The sequence below is a fragment of the Larus michahellis genome, chromosome 4 (assembly GCF_964199755.1).
Source record: "Larus michahellis chromosome 4, bLarMic1.1, whole genome shotgun sequence".
NCBI lineage: Eukaryota > Metazoa > Chordata > Aves > Charadriiformes > Laridae > Larus > Larus michahellis.
Window position 1 is genome coordinate 82,766,041 of NC_133899.1, and position 22,393 is coordinate 82,788,433.

At 40.2% G+C, this 22,393-nt stretch overlaps 1 protein-coding gene across 13 annotated transcripts in view; it reads right to left on the reverse strand.

Annotated features, from left to right (window-relative positions):
• The window catches only part of GALNT18 (polypeptide N-acetylgalactosaminyltransferase 18), a 281,814-nt gene that overhangs the window by 137,742 nt on the left and 121,679 nt on the right, over positions 1 to 22,393 (reverse strand). For all 13 annotated transcript variants that reach the window (XR_012586860.1, XR_012586862.1, XR_012586861.1 and 10 more), the window contains one exon: positions 7,851 to 8,017. Coding sequence is in view for 10 of the 13 variants with exons in the window: in XM_074586017.1 (XP_074442118.1) it covers positions 7,851 to 8,017 (167 nt within the window). In the remaining 3 variants the exon portion in view is untranslated. The remainder of the gene's footprint in view (positions 1 to 7,850; positions 8,018 to 22,393) is intronic.

Consider the following 22,393-nt stretch of genomic DNA (forward strand, 5'->3'; position numbering starts at 1 on the left):
ACATTTGACCGTGCTCAAACTAAGGATTGTGTCATTAGGGCACATCAGAACAGACGCAGGGATGAAGAACAAGAAAATACTGACTGTGCTCTGCACCACCTGACATATATAACTGCATAACTGAAATAAATACATAGATTGGTATACTGGGATTCAAGCAAAACCAAAACCATCATGAAAAACTGCCAGTATAGCTTTCAGTTTCATTTGCTATATGAAAAAAAGAGAAGATATAAGAAAACTGTAAAACTGCAGCTGAAATCATCCCTGGATTTTGTCTGCTAGCTCCGGTTTTTCAGCATTTCCAATATTGTAGTTCAGATACTCCACTTTACTGCCCTCCATTAGGATTAAACATGGCTCGTAGATACCGCTGAGATGACACTTAAATTAGTTCCTCCCACGCTGAAATCAGATACATTGTTATTCCAATCCTAAAGCTTAGTTTAATGACAATGGGCTTGTCTTTTTAGAAAAATACAAAAAAAAAGGCATTATCTGGTGATAAGGTTTGGAATTGCATAAAATAATTTTTTCTCTATTCTGCTGCCTCCATTAAACTGCCATTATGGAAAATGCTGGGTTTAGATGCAGGTGCTCTGTCCTATCGGACTTGCTATACTGATTCTGACATAGAAAAAGGTATTTGGTTAGACTGTAACACTGCAAGCGTATTAGGACTGAATGAGCTAAATTACCTTGCAGATGGAATAAAAGATGACCATATATTAACTTTCAACAACTGCTGGCTAGGGAAGATTCATTTCATAGTATTATATCAACATTTGAATAAAAAACTCTGATGTCAGGGGACTGCAATAAAAGCTCTGCTGCCCACTGATGACCCCGATGTGGACACAGGTTACGCTATCAGCTTGCACGCACATTGAAATTTTGCTTTTCCAACCATACAAACGGACTGAACTATACTACACTGCAGGTGAGTAAAATAACTGGTTCTTTTGAAAGGGCACTTTGTCACTGCAAACACCAAGTGAGCACAGGCTTCCACAGAGGACAATGGTCTAACAGAGGTGGGAGTTCTCTGGGATGCACCAGAAGAGCCACACTTAGGTGCAGCGGTCCTGCAGCCCCACCTCACTCTCATAGCGCTGGAGCTTCCTAACCCTCCAGAAAATGAAGGCAAGGACCTTCCACATCAGTTATAAAGAATGGGGAGCATGACATTTCCCATCATAAAACTAAGCAAACTGCATGCTGGTTATCCAACAACTTTCATACAACTATAATTACAATGCTACAAAACCCAGAGTCTTGCCTCCAGTGAGGCACCTACCCCCACGTGTGCCTGAACACAAGTCAACATTTGACTCTGAGACAGCATGGAGTTCAGAAATGGGAGAATTAGAAACACTGATCTAAAAGAATACAACGTAATTGTTTTTTAATGAAAGCAAAAGAAAATGGAAAAACATGTCTGAAAAGGAGGTGTCAGAGAGAAAAAGAAGAAAAATGGAAGAATGATAAAAGTGTGCCGCAAGGGAAGGAGCAGAATACTCTGGGGGGAGGAGGAAAGGAGGGGAGTAGGAAAGGGGGTAGGAAAGAAGGGAGGGAAGGATGGGTCAGGTAGGAGTTTAATTAATGTGGCTAAAGGCAAGGGGGAGCTGAATGATGAGATGAGAAAAATGGAGGCGTGCAGTTTATGAGAAAGAGTAGCAAATACTGGGGTGGAGGAGACAGGGAGAAGATAAGATGAATGCCTACCCTGGAATTTGAAAACATGGACAATGGAGACACTGACTGAAGGACACAAGCTCGTTTAAAGAAGGACGAGGTGTATGGAATGGACGTGAGGAAGTAAATGTCCCAAAAGAGCAGACTGCCAGGGTGGAATGAGGAAAGGGAAAGCAGACGAAGAGAATAAAGACCAAGGATATAGACCACCCCGGGCGAAAAAAAGAAGGAATGAACACAGGAGGTGAAAAAGGTATGAAGAGTGATGAATCAAAGCAAAAGAGGGGCAAGAATAGTTGGAACAGACAGCCGCCTTCATCAGCAGCATCCCTCTCTCTTCTGCTCTGTTGCTCGCTTCCTTTTGATATCCTACTCCACAGCCTCTTCCCTCTAAAGCACGGATCAAATACAGTGTCACAAGGACTGACAAGTATGAGGAGAGAACGGTCTGCAGCCACTCTAGGGCACCATCTTCAGGATCTACTGTCCTTATAAAATTCTCACAGTTCCTTTACATTATAGCGGTTCTTGATTTTTTCCACAAGAGTTTTGAACTGCATGGCCAGTCATCGATGGAACATGAAGCAAAGCATCCACATACTCCACTCTCTCACACCTCAGAATAAGAACAACATTCCTCATTCTGCTAACTTCTGTTGACTGCTGAAACAGATGGCCAGCGGACTATGTTTTGCTTCTGGTTATTTTCTTCTTACATATTTTCAGATGCACCCACAGTAGCTGGCACACACGCCAAGACACATCTCATTGCAGCCCTAGCACCAGCACAGAACATGTAGCAGTAAACATATGCTCAAAGAATTGTCTTCATTTATTCAAGTTTCAGTGCTAAATGTTACTATGCAAGTAAAACGCATAGTTTGTAACAACAGCTAATGTTGTTCTCAAATCTACAACACAGACAGATCTCCTGGTCTACAGATGAAATAAATGCTTTTTAGCATCTGATTCCTAACTAGCATTACACAGCCCTCTTTCATGTAAATCCCTGCCAACGCTACTGAAAGTTTGCTTCTGTAAAGACTGTGCAATAATAAGGATTTCAGCACCAAGACCTTTAACTAATGGGAGGAACGAATGCAGGCAGAAAAAGCAAAGCCTTCACAATGCATAAACCATGGCCCAAAAGTGAATGCAGTTTTGAAAATAGTTTGTCTTTTTCCTTGTTTTTAAATGTTTTTATTTGCATTTTAATTTTGCTGACATTGAGGTAAGAGCAGAACAAGAAGCCAAACAGAAGAACAGCAAATCCTAAAGTTTTTCCTAGGAGATTGTTACTAACAGGTTTTTAAAATCGAAATTCATAGTTGTCAGGTCCATAAGTAAGTCATCTTCACCTATTGCTGTAATATGAAATCTAGCATGCATTTGGACAGTAATTTTTAGGTTTATTCATCACTGCTTTTGTCAAGAAAAAAAAAAAAAAAAAATCAGACAATGTTCTATTCCCACTATCTCTCAAAAATAACCACAGAGGAAATATACCTTTCTAATGACAAGGTCTGGATACTGTTTGAAAAGCTTCTTTTTATTCAGTGTTTTGAGGACAACGTTGCAAATCTCTCAAAGGTGATTCAGTCACATCTGACCCACTTTCTACCACTCTGCTAATTCTCTTCCACACTGCAAGTCGTAAAATTAGCATCCTGTGATATCCAGCATTATTACTGCAATTCAACAGCTGTATTCATGGAAATCTCAGGACAAAATGAGAATCGTTAAACTGAACATGTTAGAATATTTCATTCACGAGTAATGATTCAAAGAAAAAGGAAGAAACCTCATGAAATTTGAGCCTCTTTTGCAACATTTATTACTAGCTTTAACATGAAGAAATGTCATAGAGGATGGTAATTATTGCTATAATATAAATTTTTGTAAAGCATACTCTGGACACATTAATTAGCGATGGTTTTTGTCAGAGTTAGGTTGATGGTTGGACTAGATGATCGGAAAGGTCCCTTCCAACCGAGGCAATTCTATGGTTCTACGCTTACTGCCTCCCCATGACACTGAACGCAGCATGGCTCACAATGAGGTTTTTAGAGAGATTTCAAATCATCTTGAAGTATCTTCAAGAGGTGCTTCATAATCCAGTGGGACTCAATACCAGAAAGAAGACTCAAAAGCAAAGACAGGACTCCAGTGGCACAGAAGGTCACCACCCTCTGCCCAGAAGGCAGGATGCAACAAGCCAGAGAGTGAATGAAACACTATTTCAACCAGGCAAGGCTTTTTCTAAATACATTTCTGACGTGTAATTAACTATCAGCAGATGTGGGCATCGTCACATAGAAGTTTTTTTAAAGCCTCTTCTCTGCAAATCCCTCTCCTCAATTGCATTAAGTCAGTTGGAAAACTCTGCTTCTGAAGGCAAAAATGAGTAAATTATTTTATTGCCAAGTTATAAACTAATGAGTGTACTATCTCTGAAAAGCAAACAGTGTTCCTGAGGAGAACGGGAAACATTTTCATCTGACAGACAGCACTTAAAACTACAGTAAAACAGCTGAAAACAGTACAGTTCCTCTATTTCACGCCGATGTCACTGAGACCCAAATGAGGTCCAAGTGAACAACACTGATATTCGGTTTGTTTTTTTCTAGTAAATCTTTTGTTCTTATTATACAGCACACATGCAGTCACTGAAATGCACTTTTTTAAACCTTCAATTAAATATGAAACATTTAAGGGTTATGCTTATCAGAATTCCACCAGAAAAGATGGTATGGTGAAATGCGCACATTAAGCCATGCAAAGGATCAAAACTTTGTGACCTGCAAAATCTATTTTCTGTTTTTAAATGGCAAGCATTGGCATTTTCACATTTTCCTAACTCGAAATATTTATTTTTAAAAGAGAAATTCACAAAGAGATTAATTGGATTCTCCTGAAACATAATTGGGAACTTGAAAAACTGCACTGAGGTTTAGAGAAAGTCATAGATAATTTCCTTGACATACCCCGAAGGGCACAAAATAAAATACTGTAGCTTATATTGTTCAAGACAAATGTACAGACTTCGGCCATACACTTGAATATATCGTTTCTTAAATCAGCCTTCTGGAATGTTAAATTTAAATTTAATTTTAAAAAGCAACTAGTTGTTCTACTGTTCTTTTCTGAGACGGAGATCTACTGAAATTAGGGGTGAATTCAGATGTTCATTACTAGATTCAGAATTTGTCCCACAGCAGTTTACTGTAATTTGCTTTGTTTGTCCCCAGTTTACTGTAATTTGCTTCCCCTCAGAAGCAGGAAATTTTGGTGCCCTCCTCTAGTGCCACTCATCATACCTGCTTTTATTCTAAACCACTATGCTATGTGAATCAACCAAATAGCACAAGAGACTCCAAGTAAAACCCATGTTCATTTGCAGTCTGTCTGATCTCTGTTCTCACTTTTTCTTTCTAGTCACTTCCCATAGCGCGATGTTTCTTGCCTGTGAAATCCACGGCTGTGGCGTCACAGAAAAAAAAAATCTTATATCAAGTTATAAAAGTTGCCATCCCCGGCGAAAGCCTGAGAGTAAACATACCACTTATAATTAGGATTCTGACAGGTCTCTGTGAGAAGCAGAGCCTGGAGCCGGATGCAAGCACAAAGCAAGCCTTTCCCCCTCAGGTAACATTACAGGGAAACCCAGAGTAACCCACTTACCTTACAAGCAGCAACACTCGCAAGCTAAAGAGCTACTAACAAAAACACAGAATGACACTAAACATAAAGGATTAGTTTCAGCAATGCTAGAAGGGAGAAAAAAATTGAATATAGAATATTGTAAAAGCAAAAGTAAATTGTAAAATAAATATTTCAAGATTTAAACTAATAATAGAAAAGCCCATAAATCATCTTTACAATCGCTCCCTTTCCTACCAAACATCCATCCTCTACAAATGGATGCCTATTACCGGGTCTTCAGCATACATTATGGGATAAAGAGGACGGTAAGAATCTAATTTACTACTGCAGGGAAGACATGCCAGCGAAAGGGTTAGAAGAGCAGCAGAAAATCCTGGGGAGAGCTGAATTTTTCTAGGAGACTAAGTATCACTTTGCACAGTGTGATTTTGTAGAGAATGACATGAAACACCAAGCGAGGAAAGCCAAACCAAAGGTTACCTTCCTCTCAATTTCTGTCTTCTGTTTGGGGCCAGGATCCTAAGGATTTAATGCACTGGAGAGTAAGAAAGGCAAACCTGAATAAAAGGCACAGCCAACTATAAAAATATGATACTGCACAGTACCAATACTAATACTAACACAAAATGTGGCTGAACAGGTCATCCTGAAAGATGACGTGGTTCCTGTGATATCTTATATATTTCAGGTATGAAATACTGAAAAAGAATAATTTTGACAAGCCCACAGAGCACAGTGCAAAGTGTATTTGTTAGTGAGCTCGTAACAGTGATGACAGGCTCTCGGAAACACTGATATTTCTGATATTGCTCCGCAATGTGCCCACTGGAATAACTGCCTGTGAATTATAGAAAAATCAGACTCAAACTCTAGAAACCTCTTTTTTCAACCAGTTTATTTTTCTTCTTTTATAGCTGCCTTGTGGCCAGTTCCTCTGTGTCCAGAGGCCTCATGCCCTGCAGCACCAACAGCCATTCAGATTCACTGAGCTCCTGGCATCACATTAACTGTACCTGTCTGAAAGATGCAGGAATGAATTTCTACAAACACATTCCAGAGTCCAAGTGCACCAAAGTTACATTCCAATTTTTTTTTCCTATCAAACTGCTATGTATTGCATGAGGGAGTGCACAAAAATTAACGGCAGCAAGAGTTCACCAGTAAGACCATGTCAAGTGACTGAACTACTTGCTGAAGCAAATTAAAAGTCTACCTCCGTTCACAGGATGTTTCTGAATCACATATATACGTGTGTGTATGTGTGTGCAAGCATCTTGGTTTTGGTTTGGTTTTTTTGTTTGTTTTTTAAGTTGCTCATAGTTTACTGTTTCAGGTGATTCTTCATTTACTTCACTGCATTGCTACATCATAAAATGTGCCATAAATTAAGAATAACAACTCATAAATCTTGCATACCGATTTACCCACACTATTCCATGAGCAGGCGTTTCAAGAAAAGCTTGGTCAGCCCTGGGTAACTCTAACCATAGTAGTATTCACCAGGACTGGAATTAGATTTGACATAAGCCTACATCAAGTTGTTGGGGTTTGTGCGTACTCGAAAGAATCAGGATTTTACTTTTTCCTTCATTGACAGTCAGCAGAAGACGAGATGTTAAAGTGCACAGCCTAGGGTGGGGAACTTACTTACTTGTTTACCAAGAAGTTTCTTTTCTGTACAAATCTTAGACACATTTACGATCAGCAGTGAGTCACAGGATCTAGCTACAGGGATCACGTAACAATGATGGCAAGGATAAGGGAAGCCCTTTTTTCCGCTCTTTCCTTCAACAGGATCAATTCAGATTCGTCCTGTATTTTAGGAGTTCAGAATGAAATCACCAGCACAGCAAAATTTTTCTTTAAGTTCAGAATCCTGTGCTTATTAAAATTTCATCCCTAAAGTTGACAGAGAATAAGACTTGTAAATAATGTCCAGCATGGCCTCAGTGACAAACACCTAGGGCAAGCACTGAGCAACCAGACATGGGCAGTCCAGTCCTTCAGATCACGGAGAGCAAAATCTGAGTACAGACAGTAGAAAAGCAGCAAGGAGGGGAGAGGAGGTGAGGTGAGGGGAGGGCAGGGGAGGTGAAAATCTAAAGAAGATGTCTACGAAATACAGAAAGATGTTTTACACAAGAGCACAGAAGGCATATAATCTTGAAAGCACTCTAAAGTATTAAAACTTCTTGGGTCTTTAATCTATTGTTACACTCAAAATTCTGCTTAACAGACACCTTAAGCATATAGAAACAGCATCCTATCTTTGTACGTGCTCCTTTTAACATGCCCCATTTGTGCATATTTGAAGACAGCCCAGCAAGACTGTGGGATGAAGAATGGAGAAAATACACTAACAACCTTTGAAATGCCATTGGGATGAGGAGGAGCCAGTATTTAAGGATTCTCATGTATGACCCAAACTCTAGGGAAAAAATAGAAAAAAAAAAAGGAAAAAAAAAAAAAAAAGAAGAACCAAAACCTCTTACCATTATTACTGTTATCATCAACTAAAATAATCTCTTTGAGCAGGTGAGCAGGAGTCCGGTCAATGGCTGAATGAATGGAGCGCAGAATCACCGAGAGAGCTTCATTAACAAATATGAATACAATGCTGACCTCAGGAAGTCTGTCAGGAAATGTAAGGTTTCTGCACCTGAAGGAAAAGGTAAAAAAAAAAAAAAAGATGTAAACAGTTAGAAGTCACACAAACTGTTTCAGAGAAATCTATGCCCAGCCATAAGAATGATAAGAGAGCTTTTGTAGGCATGGATCAGAACGTTCCCATACGTGTTCAGAGCACATACAGGCAAGAACCAGATGAATTTCTACCTAAAAAAAGGAATCCCTGAAAACGGTATCCTGAATCTGCCTATGCAACCAAGGCCTAGAGTGAGCTCGCTTTTCCATCCAAGGCCCAAACCACTGAAAATTAGTTTTCAAACCAAATGTAAACGCTTGTTTAAATCCAGCTTCCAACAGCAATTGTTCACAATGTCTTTCCGGACAGTGCAGACAGGAATAAACAGAGTTAGTCCCTTACTGTAAAAAGCACCTTCTTAATAGCCACGTTAATCATTTTTGCTACAGAATCTACCACCTACCTCAGTCAAAATCACGGCCTTCTTTCTCAACTCAATAGTGAAAGATCCAGCTCCAAAGAACATCCTGCTACAAAAGCTCAGACAGACAGTGTAGCCAGAAAAACAAGTAAAAAGATGGAAAACTTATCTGTAAGCTCAGTCAACAGGTTTAATCAGAATGAGGAATACTCTTGTAACCTGATGGATTTTTCTGTGCTTTTTAAAATGTATATATTTTAGCCACATTCCAATTTGCTTATTCAAACAGCCGTATGAGAGTGCCACCCACGACTTCAAAGTTCCTTAATATCTATTTTATTGGGGTTTTTTCCCTCCTTATTTAAAAAAGGATTCAAACTTTGTAATTTTATGAAGAATAGAAAGCCCTTTTCCCAATTTCTATCTTTTAAACTGTCAGGAAAATATTTGCTTTTTATAATAAAGCCACAAGTTAATTAAGTAACGCTAACCATTTTTCTCTGAAACTTTTAGTATTTTAATGCAATGTTTCTAAACAACAGTTAATTCCACCTTTTTCTCAGATCTGAGACTATTTACTAAAATGAAATTAGGCCACAGGCTGACCCAGGCATCATTTCCAGACAGGCTCTGTGGATGGAAATGGTTGATGCTAACGCTCTTCTCTGCCTCCTGACAAGACTGACGTGGCTATCTTCTCTCAAGACGCCTAGATTTGCTACATCCAGGAACTCCTTAAAGCTATGGAAGGCATTACTAACAGCCGATGTTGAGCATACAGAAAGCACGGATGGAGTCAGGATTTTTAAATCATGCTTGAATGTGACTCCTTAACTAAATTTGTTTGAAGAGAAAGCATAGCAGTTTTTTGGGGGTTTTTTTTGTTGTTTTTTTTTTTTAATATTGAAAATTCATCTGGTCAACCAATTTTCTCAATTCAGTGATTAGTTTGAAATTGACGGAAATCACATTAAAGAAGTTATTTAATATTTTAGGTACTTTTCTCTCTGTTACTATATGACAGAATTATATAGACATGTAAAACAGAAAGTAGCCTTGAAAAAGTAACAACAGTTTTAGTCTTAAATAAGATGGTTCATTCATCTTTCAGAAACGAATGAACCTGTTCACAGAGATCCACAGCTTTTTGTTCCACAGCAGCAATACAAGAGAGAAACAATTAAAATGGTGTTTGGATTTACCGATTCCCACTTGTAGCTTGATCTTTTGGCAGCATAACAAATCAACACTTACTTTCCAAAACCAGTTTATATTTCTACTGGCGTGTTAGTTCCCTATTTTCAGGGGTAAGACAGCTTGAGCTTTAAGCATCAGACTGAAAAGTTTTTCTTGAAGCTTTCAGGAGAGCTGAAAGCATGTAACTTTTTTTTAATTTTTTTTTTTTTTTTTTTTTTGAGTACCACTGGCCAGCAGATCAAATACAACAACCGCTTCTGGAAGTGTCATTGTGTCATTTATAATCAATGGCACCCCCATCCCCCTATCCTTTTTTTTTTTTTTTTAACTGAATGCCAATTCATTAAAGATGACTTGTAATAAAATTTCACTACTCTGAAAATCAGATTCTCAAGAAAGCTTACATTTGGACATCTTCTATAACTGGCCTTTAAAAGCAGGTGCAGTCATGATTCTTAGTGGCTTCAGGAGTTTTTCTGGCAATCAAGATTTTCTAACAAGTACTTATCAATAGATTCATGAAGGAAATCTAAATAAAAATCTACATATTGCATCTTTCAGCAGAGTGATATGCAACCCGTAAAGTACACAGCTGCTCAGAAGCACACATACAAAACAGGAAAGGAGACGCTGCCTCCACGAAGCGCTGTGGGCCCTCTGAATGAATCAGAGCCAAAGTATGTTCCTACAGATAGGAACTTGAGTGTTCTTTATTGAAAATAAGACACCATAACAAGAGGCAGAAGGAGCTGCCTTTTCTTCCAGAAGACAACAAGTGCAAGGCAGCACTGTTTTTCTCTTTTTAGCCACTAGTTCCGGAGTTAAAACCTTCAAGCACGACAGAAGAAGTGTGAGTTCAATCTTCTCTTATCTCCCCAGAGAGCTATCTAACTACGTGCCAGCTTGGTGTGATTATGTTCAGCCCCCCTTTTCAGAGGCATTCCACTATCTGTGGAACAATTAAACGTACATTAAGTTGGAGTGATACCAAGAAGTCTCTAGTCTTGTGTTTAGGGCAAATTCCTTGGAGGAAGGACCTGGCTTGCAGTACCCGTTCCAATGGATGTTCATGCATTTTAAACACTGGACTTCACTCATTATGGCTATGTCCAACCTTCCAGATTATAATGCCACAGTAACTCCTGTGATCACTTTTTTCTTTCGTTTGCAAGCTAATATTTATTGTTTTCATTTAAGAAAAGCTGCTTTGGCTGAAGGAATAAAGGCATTTCACAGAGTCTGCAAATCAAGTGTCAGGGCACTTCATTGGGAAGCAATACAGAATCACAGAATGGTTGAGGTTGGAACGGGCATCTGGAGGTCAACCTGTCCAACCCCTTGCTCAAGCACTGTCACCTAGAGCCGGCTGCCCAGGACCTTATCCAGACAGCTTTTGGGTACCTCCAAGGATGGAGACTCTAAAACCTTCCTGGACAATCTGTGACAGTGCTCAGTCACCTTCACAGTAAAAGAGTGTTTCAGTTTGTGCCCATTGCCTCTGGTCCTGTCACTGGGCACCACTGAAAAGAGCCTGGCTCCATCCTCTTTACAGTCCCCCTTCAGACATTTATATACATTGATGACATCCCCGCTGAGCTTCCCCTTCTCTAGGCTAAACAGTCCCAACTCTATATACACACATAAGGTTTCAGATCTTCTTACGGAGAAAAGATAGCTCTCCACACCTGCCTCCTGTACCCTAGAGTGAGTATTTTAACCTCTGAAATCATACATTAAAGAAAGCTCATCTTCTGTGATGAACAGTCTCTTAAAGCACTGCTTAAAAACACTGCCTTGATGACTGACTAGGTGGAGCAGGCACAAATTGCCTTGGGGCTCAGCACTGTCAAATCTGAGGTGAATCTTTGGCAAATGTGAATTTTAGGTGCCACGAGGGTGAAGTGCCATCTGAAAATAGGATTTTCAAGGTGTATATTTCAGGCTCAAAGTGTCTGGGAGGCCCCTGTACTTATGATCATACTAAAATTTTTAAATACTAACCCTCACAGTTTTCCAAAAGATGCTAAGACCATTACAGATCCAGCTCCTTGAAGAATATACCCTATTCATGGCACAGTGTGTGTGGCGTGTGCATGCCATTCTGCATTGACAAAGAAAATTCCATATATAATCTGGATACTATTATTTTGTGGATGTCAACTTATATGCAAGTTAGATGTACAAATTTGCATGGGCATAATGAGAGATTTTTAACAAAATTATAGTCTCCTATTCATCTTTATAAAGCTAGCTCAATTCTGTTTCATGTAATAACTGAAATTTTATCCAAGTTTTGAAAACTGTGCTTCAAACAGACTATGAAGCAGTTAACAGGCTTAAATATAATTAAATAATTTTCAGTATTAGCCTGTAAAGAACCTACAAAACCTGTTACTTAGTGATTCACTTGTAGCCAAAATGCATAGAGATATAAAATGGTCCAGTAAAAAAGGCTACAGCCAATCTATCTTTTAGCTGTCTAGCTTAGGCACAGTAATACCTGTTATCCTCAGCCATACCAATGTACAAAGAAGATAAAAATGAAACTCTAGGAAAAATGATAAGATATGTCACCTATCAGATAAAAAAAACCCAACACAATGATTTTGGAAAACATTTTAAATGGCAATGAAAACACACTGAAAATAGTTCAGGGAAGTTGCTTCCTTAAAAACTAGTTTTTTTCTCCTCTGTCACTTAAGTTAAGGTTGAGATATATGTAAAATATACTTTTGCAAGAAATTAGTGACAAACTACTTTCCAAAAATGTTTATGACAAAACCAGCCCCACAAAACACTGCTTTCCTACCATAAATCCATGCATAAACTGAAACGTTCAAACAAAATTTCTGCTTCTGACATGTTTTTGATCCATTTCAAGGAAACTATTTGTATTGTTTTTCCTACCTGCATTCATTTAAATCTTTTCAAATCAGATCACACTGGAGAAGATTTTTCATTGCCTGACACCTTGTGCAAGACAAGACCAAAGTGTTTAATGCTATGAGTGTCATTTGACTCCCTTTTTTCTCCACCATTGTGATGGTGTGCTCCACCACCAACCTGACCTTTTTCTCCTGTAACCCCATCCAGGCGATAACCACCCATGGTGGTCATAACGGGTGCATCTAGTCGCGATGGCTGCATCAGGCTCGACGTGTTTTTGGGGAGACAGATGACAACACAATAGCCAAGGGCTAACTTGAGCAATGTGCCTACCTAACCAGAATACTGGTACTGTGGTCGATATGCAAATATTACTATAAGGCAATCATCTTACCCCCATAACTAGTGAACTGCCCAAGAGTCCTTTGAGCTCTCCTGCATGGCAGCAGGCTGCACACCAGCATCTCCCCTTGAGTAGGAATGCCTCTCAAAGTTACTCCTCAAGGTTGAGAGATTCTTTGCTGCAACAGATCCTCAGTAAGTGACTAATAGCATGCTAAACTTTGAAATCTTAACAAAATGGTATAAAGGATTGATTGCGCATATATAATCCTTTAGACATAAACCGCTGACCAAGTCTGGGACTAGGATTGGATCCAGCTGCACCTAGACTCCTCTCTGAGAGGGAGTTTAGAAAGCAAGAGGGTCCTTTCTGAACCTCATGACTCGACGGGAGGGTGTCCCTCACAGTTTTGTCTGACCCTGTCCTCTATGCAGTAAATAACCAAGTGGTGTGCCTTGCCAGCAAATCTTGTTAAACCACTGTTGCATTTACTATCAAACTTTGCTAAATCCCTGGTTTATACCAACAAAAGTATCACTGCTTCTCTCTACAAGTGAAGTGCATCACTCCATCGGTGACAACCATACATTAAAAGATAACTACATATGATACAACAGAATAGAATTAGGCTCCCATTGTGTCTAATTTTTTTAGTCTTTTCAAATGGATTCTTTTCAATGAGGGTACATTCCTAAATTGAGTCCATCTTTTCTTTTTTCCGTTCAGGCTCATTTATCATCTTTACTTCCAGCTTGAATTCACTTATTTTTTAATGTGTGTAGAGTTTTTTAAAAATGGATTTTCTTGCCTACATTATTTTTCATATCAGATGATGACAATAAAAATTACCTACTTTTTTTTTTTTAACACAAATCAGAATTAAACACACACACCTCAGATCATGCACAGAATGCAGTGCAGTTTCACAAGTATGTCTGTCTTCCTCTTTATGTCAAGTTTTATGAGGAATAAAATTCCATAATTCTAGGAACAAACAAGAAATAGATAGAATCATAGAATCATTTAGGTTGGAAAAGATCCTTGGCATCATTGAGATACAGAGAAAGGGTGCGTCTATATGTATATAAAACATAGGTGAAGGGGGGAAAAGGGAGGAAACTGTATGGATCAAAATCTTGGATCCATTAAGCCCTAAGAATTGAACGGTTGCGTGGCAACCAGCATCACCCAAGTTTCAATGACAGCTCTGCTTCGGACTCATGTGGGGGCCTCGGACAAGACCGCTAACCTGCCCCTCCACAAAGTGAGGCTCTTGCTAAAAAAACCAAATCCACAAAGTATAGAGCATACTTCATAATAATGACTAAGTGATTTTTAAATATATATTCTAAATATTATTTAGAATTACAATAACGAGTATCATCCCAATGTAGCTAAAAAATTACCTCTAGCAACCTACTCCACTAAATTACATCGGGCTAATAACACTAAAGTAACAGTTGTCATGGTTACCAGAAATTTAGAGAAACTCCTGGTGTTCTATTTCAAGCACAACTCTGGTAAGCGGAGGACAGCATACATTATGAATCTTCTTTCAAATATTTGTCCACAAGAAAATTACATTCCTCTAGAATATATGCATTGTGATAAGACAATTTAGCCAGTCACATTAATATTAGTTTAGCATAACTATGCAGTAAGAACAGAGCAAGAATGATTTCCTGTATTAATAACTTACCTCTGAGACTTTCTACAAATATGTATATAAATTATGAAAAAGAATTATTTTCTGCAATTTTTGAGAACCTTTCACCATGAGTTATAGCGGTATCACATCCAACAATGGCAACAGAACACGGTTTTTGTTCTAATCCCTAAATTATGTCATTTATTCCACATTTTTATAAAAACACAGGATGCAATAAAGCATATTACTAAAACATTTGGGGTTAAGGTATTGTTTTAAGAACATATGTGGGACGGAGCTTTAATACCAACAGAGTACAAATTTCGCTGAAGCACAAGCAGAAATAGAATTGTACTTTCTTCAAGATCTGGTAACATTTTGTCATCAGACAAAATGGCAAACGGAAATTCAAGATGTATGGGAAGAAAAAAATTTCCATTCTGGCATAAATAAAATAAATAGCACTAAAACTCTTGCAAAAGAACTGAGTCTTGTAAGAATACCAGCTCAACTTTTTACGTTTATAATTCCATTTCGTGATCATTCTTCATTCTTTCTTTTGCTATTACCAGTATTTTAAGTGTTAACCGAATTATGCTAACAAGGCTGGCATTGAACAACATATAAAAAGGGCTTTTTTCTTGATCTCTGTGGATTACAGTCCATTACTACAGAACTACAGCCAGTAAAACAGTACTTCTGCTGGAAATCAAGATATCTTTGGTTTTGGTCATCATCTTCTGTTATAAGGGAGCAAAGGCAGGCACACAATTGTGTGAGGAATTTGAATATAGAGTTACCATATAACTATAAGCGAACACGGCTAACTTTTTTTTTTCCTCCTGGCACCAATCCTTAAAAACAAACAAAAAATTTGTAATAAGGAATTATTAGATAACAGACGGGGAACATGCAGATAAGTTCCAAGATTGTAACACAAGAGTGATTAGTTCTCGGTCTCCTAAGCATCTTACAGCATATATTTAATTGCAACAGACAAATTCCCCACTCCTTTTAATAAAAGCTATAGGTCCATTTTTTCCTTGGTATTTAAACCCAAGACCCTTCTCTGAATAAAGAAATAAGAACAGTAAGCTGGGAGTTGATGATCTTGATAAAACTAATTTTTGGAGGAACATGAGAAGAATTCTTTATAGGTATTTGGCCAAAAATTGTTAGCTTCCCACAGTATTATGCCATGGATTATTCTGAGTATGTTTTAGTGTAAATGTGTGCCAAGTGAAAGAACATCCACATGTTATGACACATTAATAAGAGACTGAGAGAGAGAAAACGAGAGAGAGAAAGAGGGAGGGAAGGAGGGAGGAAGGGAGAGTGGGACAGAGAGTGCAAGTGCAGATTATCACATCGCATCTTCTTTCAGTTAAAGGAGACAATAGGGAAGATCAAAACCAACGAGTGCACATCATTATTAACTTAGGTTATTATAGCAGCTTGGAGACTGCAGCTGATTTGGTAACACTGCTAGTGGTATTAAATACTTCTAGAGCAGCCATTTGAGGAGATAAGTTCAGACAGGGCAAACTGAAGCACGGATCAGAATCACAGAGGGTGGCCACTCAGGCAGTACACACCACTGCTATGAGTCCATTTGAAGGCACGCAAAAGTGAGGTAAGAAAAAGAAGGATTAAAGGTAGAGAGATGAGTAAAAGAGAGCAGGAAATATGACAGAATTAAACATCAGATATTTAACACGAATGCTGAATAATTTGGCAGTTTTAAGACTTCCGTCCAAAACAATACAATAGGTAAAATACCAGGCTTTTGTGCTCGTTTTAAAGGATTCCCCTGAAACATCAGATATAACATGCAATATTTATGCTATCTTTCATGAGTAGAAACAAAAGAACTCAGTCAGAAATGAACACAGAGCCATATCTGTACCTAACATAAGCCCAGCAAAACAGAACTGTTCCACTGAAACATCTGGAAGCAAATGCTTATGGAATGCAAGTCTGTAGGAGCTGGCTTTTGGGGAGAAGAAGAACTAACATGCAAATGCCCAGCCTGAACCTCACAGAGGTCATGTTTTTCTTACACCAGTTTTAAGGAAAACCGACAGATTTATATAAATGTGACGTATTGTGCACTACATCCAGGACCACCATAACACTGATGGACATTTTGGACAGATGTACACGCATAAACAGCTTTTGTCCTAAAACACATCACTCTCCTGAACTGAATGCTTAGTGTTTCTCCCTTGTAGTTATATTTGCATTCAGTGGATATCCTGCCTGCTGTTCGTGCCCACTTTATCACAAACCTAATTCTGCTGCTTTTCAAGACTTCTACTATTGTCCCTTCCCGAACTGAGCCTCAAAGTAATACAATTTGGGACTGGAGAACTGTTTGAAACAAGAAGTACTTACAAAATGGCCAGAGCCTTTTTCTGCACAGGAAACGAGACATCTCCTCTGCACTTGTCTAGATGCCAAACAGCACTGACTCAGCGAGGAAAAGGGCAAGTCTGGTACAAGCCAAATGCTATACCACACTATTTAGCAATCTCCAAAGAAGAAAAAACATCTGAGCTTTAAATGCTGTTTATCCCACTCCACCTTTCCTGCCTTTGCTTCTTCATACATATAGTGTTTTTACCAATGCAGAAGAAGTTTGTCTGACTGCAGTTACACTGAGTGAAAAAGTTGCTTTATGCCTACTGGTCAGCCCCTTCATATCACACAGGCTACGCAGGAGCAAAACTCTGCAGAATAGTTCCTCTGCCGGGATCCTGCTGCTCGCCTCTGTTTCCATTACTCCTCACTCTCTCATCACATAAGCAAAGAAGAATGTTATCTCTCTCTCCCACATGTGATTCAGCACAATGGATCAGGTCACAAAAAATTTACAAGCCAACGAAGTAGAATCCTAAGTGCATCCACTCAAAAGGAGATTCGGTACACAGCTTTGGGATCCCTAAACAACCTAAGTTTTAATAATGTCTTTCTGTGTGAGCTTGTTCAACATTTCACTCACGACAAGCTTTGTGGGTACTGCCTGCCCTACTTAAAGTAATGAGCGCAACAGAATTATAACTAACACAGAAGTATTATCCTGTTCCTGCGCACAGTAAGGGCAACATTGCCTTCCTCAATGCTTCCAAGCTCATTAGAGCCAGTAGTTATTTGTTAGTCTGCGATGTAGATATGTTACAGGCTAACAAATGCACATAAGGGTGATAAACAGCAGAGCACGCAATTTCAGCAGCAGAAAATAAATGGAAGCCATGGAAGAGACAGTATATGCAATACTCCACAATACTTCTTGTACTAAGCACTGCGAAAACAGAGCCTACTTCAGGATGGGACAACGACTTCAGGAGGCTAGCCTATCCAGGGGAGTTATTATAATCTGTATGCTAACACATTACTTTGGACTGTGCTGGGGACTCCACAGTGCTAGTGCAAATACTGACAGTGAACAGTAATCAAATTATGCATGATTTATCACAGCACATGAGGCTCATGGCTGTACAGAGGGTACAAACCACTCTGCAGTACCTAAAACATGAGAAGGTCCCACTGCAAGGTGTGACAATTGCCACAGCCTGACTCAACTGCAATCTGCTGGACTTTTCCATCTGACTGATGGTAATTTTTTTCCAGAGAAGCCAGAGTTCAAGGGCTTGGGCAGAGTGCACTGCCCTAACTACTAAATGTAGTCTCCCACCTCTGCATGCCACCTGCGATGGAGGACTGGGCAAGGCCAAGAATTTGCACTCTCCTCCACATGTGTTGTGTCTAAGCAATCTCTAATTGTCTTCTCGTTTTCTCATGGCATTAAACGTTGACAATATCAACCCTAGAAAATCCTCTGCTATAATACAGGGTTATTACATACTTGGAGTGGCCTTTCTCACTGCAGAACCTTGCAAAGAAATGCTGAGCTCCTCTGCTAAGTTATTTTGATGTGAATCCTCAGAGGACTGCAGGCAGAAAGGTGGTCAAGGCTGAGTCATAGAATCTTCATGGTTGGAAAGGACCTTTGAGATCATCGAGTCCAACCAAACAACCAACAATCTCTGCCACTAGAACATGCCCTGAAGTGCCACATCTACACACTTCTTAAATACCTGTAGGGATGGTGACTCAACCACCTCCCTGGGCAGGCTGTTCCACTGCCTGACCACTCTTTCAGTAAAGTAATTCTTCCTAATATCTAATCTAAACCTCCCCTGCCGCAGCTTCAGACCATTTCCTCTGGTCCTGTCATTATTCACCTGGGAGAAGAGGCCAACACCCACCTCTCTCCAGCCTCCTTTCAGGTAGTTGTAGAGGGCAATGAGGTCTCCCCTCAGCCTCCTCTTCTCCGAGCTAAACATGCCCAGCTCCCTCAGCCTCTCCTCATATGACCTGGTCTCCAGACCCCTCACCAGCCTGGTAGCTCTCCTCTGGACACGCTCCAGCACTTCAATGTCCCTCTTGTACAGAGGGGCCCAGAACCGAACACAGTACTCGAGGTGAGGCCTCACCAGTGCCCAGTACAGAGGCACGATCACTTCCCTGCTCCTGCTGGCCACGCTGTTCCTGATGCAAGCCAGAATGCTGTTGGCCTTCTTGGCCACCTGGGCACACTGCTGGCTCCTGTTAAGGTGGCCGTCCACCAGCACCCCCAGGTCCTTTTCTGCTGGGCAGCTTTCCAGCCACTCTTCCCCAAGCCTGTAGCGTTGCTTGGGGTTGGTGTGACCGAAATGCAGGACTCAGCACTTGGCTTATTGAACCTCACACAGTTGGCCTTGGCCCATCGATCCAGCCTGTCCAGGTCCCTCTGTAGAGCCTTCCTACCCTCAAGCAGATCAACTCTCCCGCCTAGCTTGGTGTCATCTGCAAACTTACTGAGGGTGCACTCCATTCCCTCATCCAGATCATCGATAAAGATATTAAACAAAACTGGCCCCAAAACTGAGCCCTGAGGGACACCACTGGTGACCGCCCGCCAAGAGGATTTCACCCCATTAATCACAACTCTCTGGGCACGGCCATCCAGCCAGTTTTTTACCCAGCACAGAGTACACTTCTCTATTGCCATGATTCACCAGCTTCTCCAGGAGAATGCTGTGGGGGATGGTGTCAAAGGCCTTACCAAAGTCCAGATAGGCAACGTCCACAGCCTTCCCTGCATCCAGAAGGCGGGTCACATGGTCAGAGAAAGAGATCAGGTTGGTTAAGCAGGACCTCCCTTTCCTAAACCCATGCTGGCTGGCCCTGATCCCTTGGCTGCCCTGCACTTGCCGTGAGAGCTCACTCAAGATGATCCTCTCCATGATCTTTTCCTGGTATCGAGGTCAGGCTGATAGGCCTGTAGTTCCCGGGATCCTCCTTCCGACCCTTCCTGTAGATGGGCGTCACATTAGCCACCCTCCAGTCATCTGGTACCTCCCCTCTTGACCAGGACTGTAGATAAATGATGGAGAGAGTCTTGGTGAGCTCTCCTGCCAGCTCCCTGAGTACTCTTGGATGAATCCCATCCGGCCCCATAGACTTATGTGTGTCTCGGTGCAGAAGCAGATCATTGACTACTTCCTCCTGGATGTAGTGGTGGGTTCTTCTGCTCTCCATCCTTATCTTCCAGCTCAGGAGGCTGAACACCCTGGGGATAGCTCGTCTGACTATTGAAGACAGAGGCAAAGAAGGCATTAAGTATCTCAGCCTTCTGCTTGTCCTTGGTTGCAGCTTTCCCCCCTGCATCCAGTAAGGGATGGAGATTCTCCCTGGCTCTCTTTTTGTTGATGTATTTATAGAAGCTTTTTTTGTTGTCCTTAATGTTAGCGGCCAAGTGGAGCTCCAGCTGGGCTTTTGCCTTCCTAATTTTCTCTCTGTATAACCTAACAAGATCTCTGTACTCCTCCTGAGTTGCCTGTCCCTTCTTCCAAAGGTGGTAAACCTTCCTTTTATTCCTAAGACCCATCAGAAGTTCCTTATTCACCTAGACTGGACATTTTCCCCGCCCTTTAGACTTGCGACACTTGGGGACAGCCTGCTCCTGGGCCTTTAAGATTTCTTTCTTGAAGAGCATCCAGCCTTCCTGGACCCCTTTGCCCTTCTGTCCTGAACAAGCCAAAGTCCACCCTCCGGAAGTCCAAGGTGGAGGTTTTGCTAACCCCCTCCTTACATTGCTACGAATTGAAAACTTGACCACTTCATGACCACTAAACCCAAGACGACCTCCGACCACCACATCTCCCACTAGTCCTTCTCTGTTTGTGAACAGTAGGTCTAGCAAGGCACTTCCCCTGGTAGGCTCATGTCATATCAGTATGATATAAAAGGGGCTACTAACACCACACACTCCTGTCAGATCACTTAATTCTCCTGGTCTCAACTGGGGCGAAACATATATGAATTACATTAGACTTCGGTTATGTGTATACTTCTGTTGTCTTTCCAACTTACTACACTTCATATATAAATTCAGATGATAGACCAGACCTGAGCCCAGACACGATATGAATTCCAGTCCTTTAGCTACCCGCCCACAAGCCTTTGCTGGGATTCCAATGTCATGCTGACTCTTGCAGAACCGCTGCTGAATGCAGGCTAATGAGCTGGGTTAGACCTGGGCTGACTCCATCCAGAGCTATTGTGGTACCTCTGTCATATCTGTGCTTTCGTGCATTTCTAGTCAGAACAGGAATACCGCAACCAACTAAGGTCCAACAAAGTTGGTTAACTCTGTCTCCATGCCACTTTCTATGTGCTCTCTTCAGACCAAGCTGTCCCTGGCTTTCGTGCTGTGCTGCTTGAGCCTAGTATCTGCCCATGGATAACTTAAATACATCTATATAGACTCTGGAAGTGACTAATGCAATTGGCTTTAAAAATAGGTGCTACAAATCCTAAAAATTATTATAGTGGAAAATATACTCTTGCTGGGTAGGGGTTTTTTCCCCACAGTAGTCATGTGTGTGCTCTCACACAAATGAGAATTTGCATATCAGGAGTGGGAATTCTTTTTTCAGCAGCATGATTTTCAGAATACCCTGAATACCACAGGGTGCCATATATACAGCAAACAGTGTAGGTATTACCTGACAACACTCCTCATTTCCCTCAGTATCAGAATTTAGTACATTTCAGTGTCAGATTACCTACTTGCTCCTGAACCATGATAAAGGATGCGGGGAGGGGGGAGTCTTCCTGAGCTACCATAACTAAGCCGTTATTTTGTACGCATACATCCATAAATACATTGTAATGTCTAACACGTTTCTGGCAGATAGTTAACTAAGGATCAAAAATTTCACAAAAATTAGGATCGTGATTCATTTCTAACTGGAGTTTCTTTTAAAATCCCAATGCTAATTTATTTCTTTCAGCTACAGTAACATTCATTTTCTCTGTCTTTTTAATTTTTAAAACCCATAGCTATAAAAAATTTAGATTTAAATCGTTCAGGAGAGTCATTTCAAAAGAGATATAAGAACAGACACATTTCTGTCATTGATGTCTTGTTACTTACAGAAGATTTATTTTTCCTCTGAATTAGTTTACAACAAAAAAAAAAAAAAAAAGGAAGAGTGTCCTTACAGACAGTGCTAAACTAATTTAACCAAAATACAAATATAACTGTATGGACCTTGATTTCCTTAAAGTCATAATTTCAGCCAATCCACAACATAAATATTTCTAAACTGTGATATATAATAATATATAGCATAAATATATTAAAAATTGCTGAAGTGTTGCCTGGAATAGCGTTCATATCTTTTCATTAATATCAGACAACTTAATACAGGGTAAAACATACTGCTTACTGCTTAGTTATTAAAACATTTGGTTAAAGTAAGTGATTAAGATCACATCTGGATTGCTTTTGGAATTGGCAAGGAACTAAGAAACCTTTCACATCTTGGTTACTGGTTCAATTCAGTA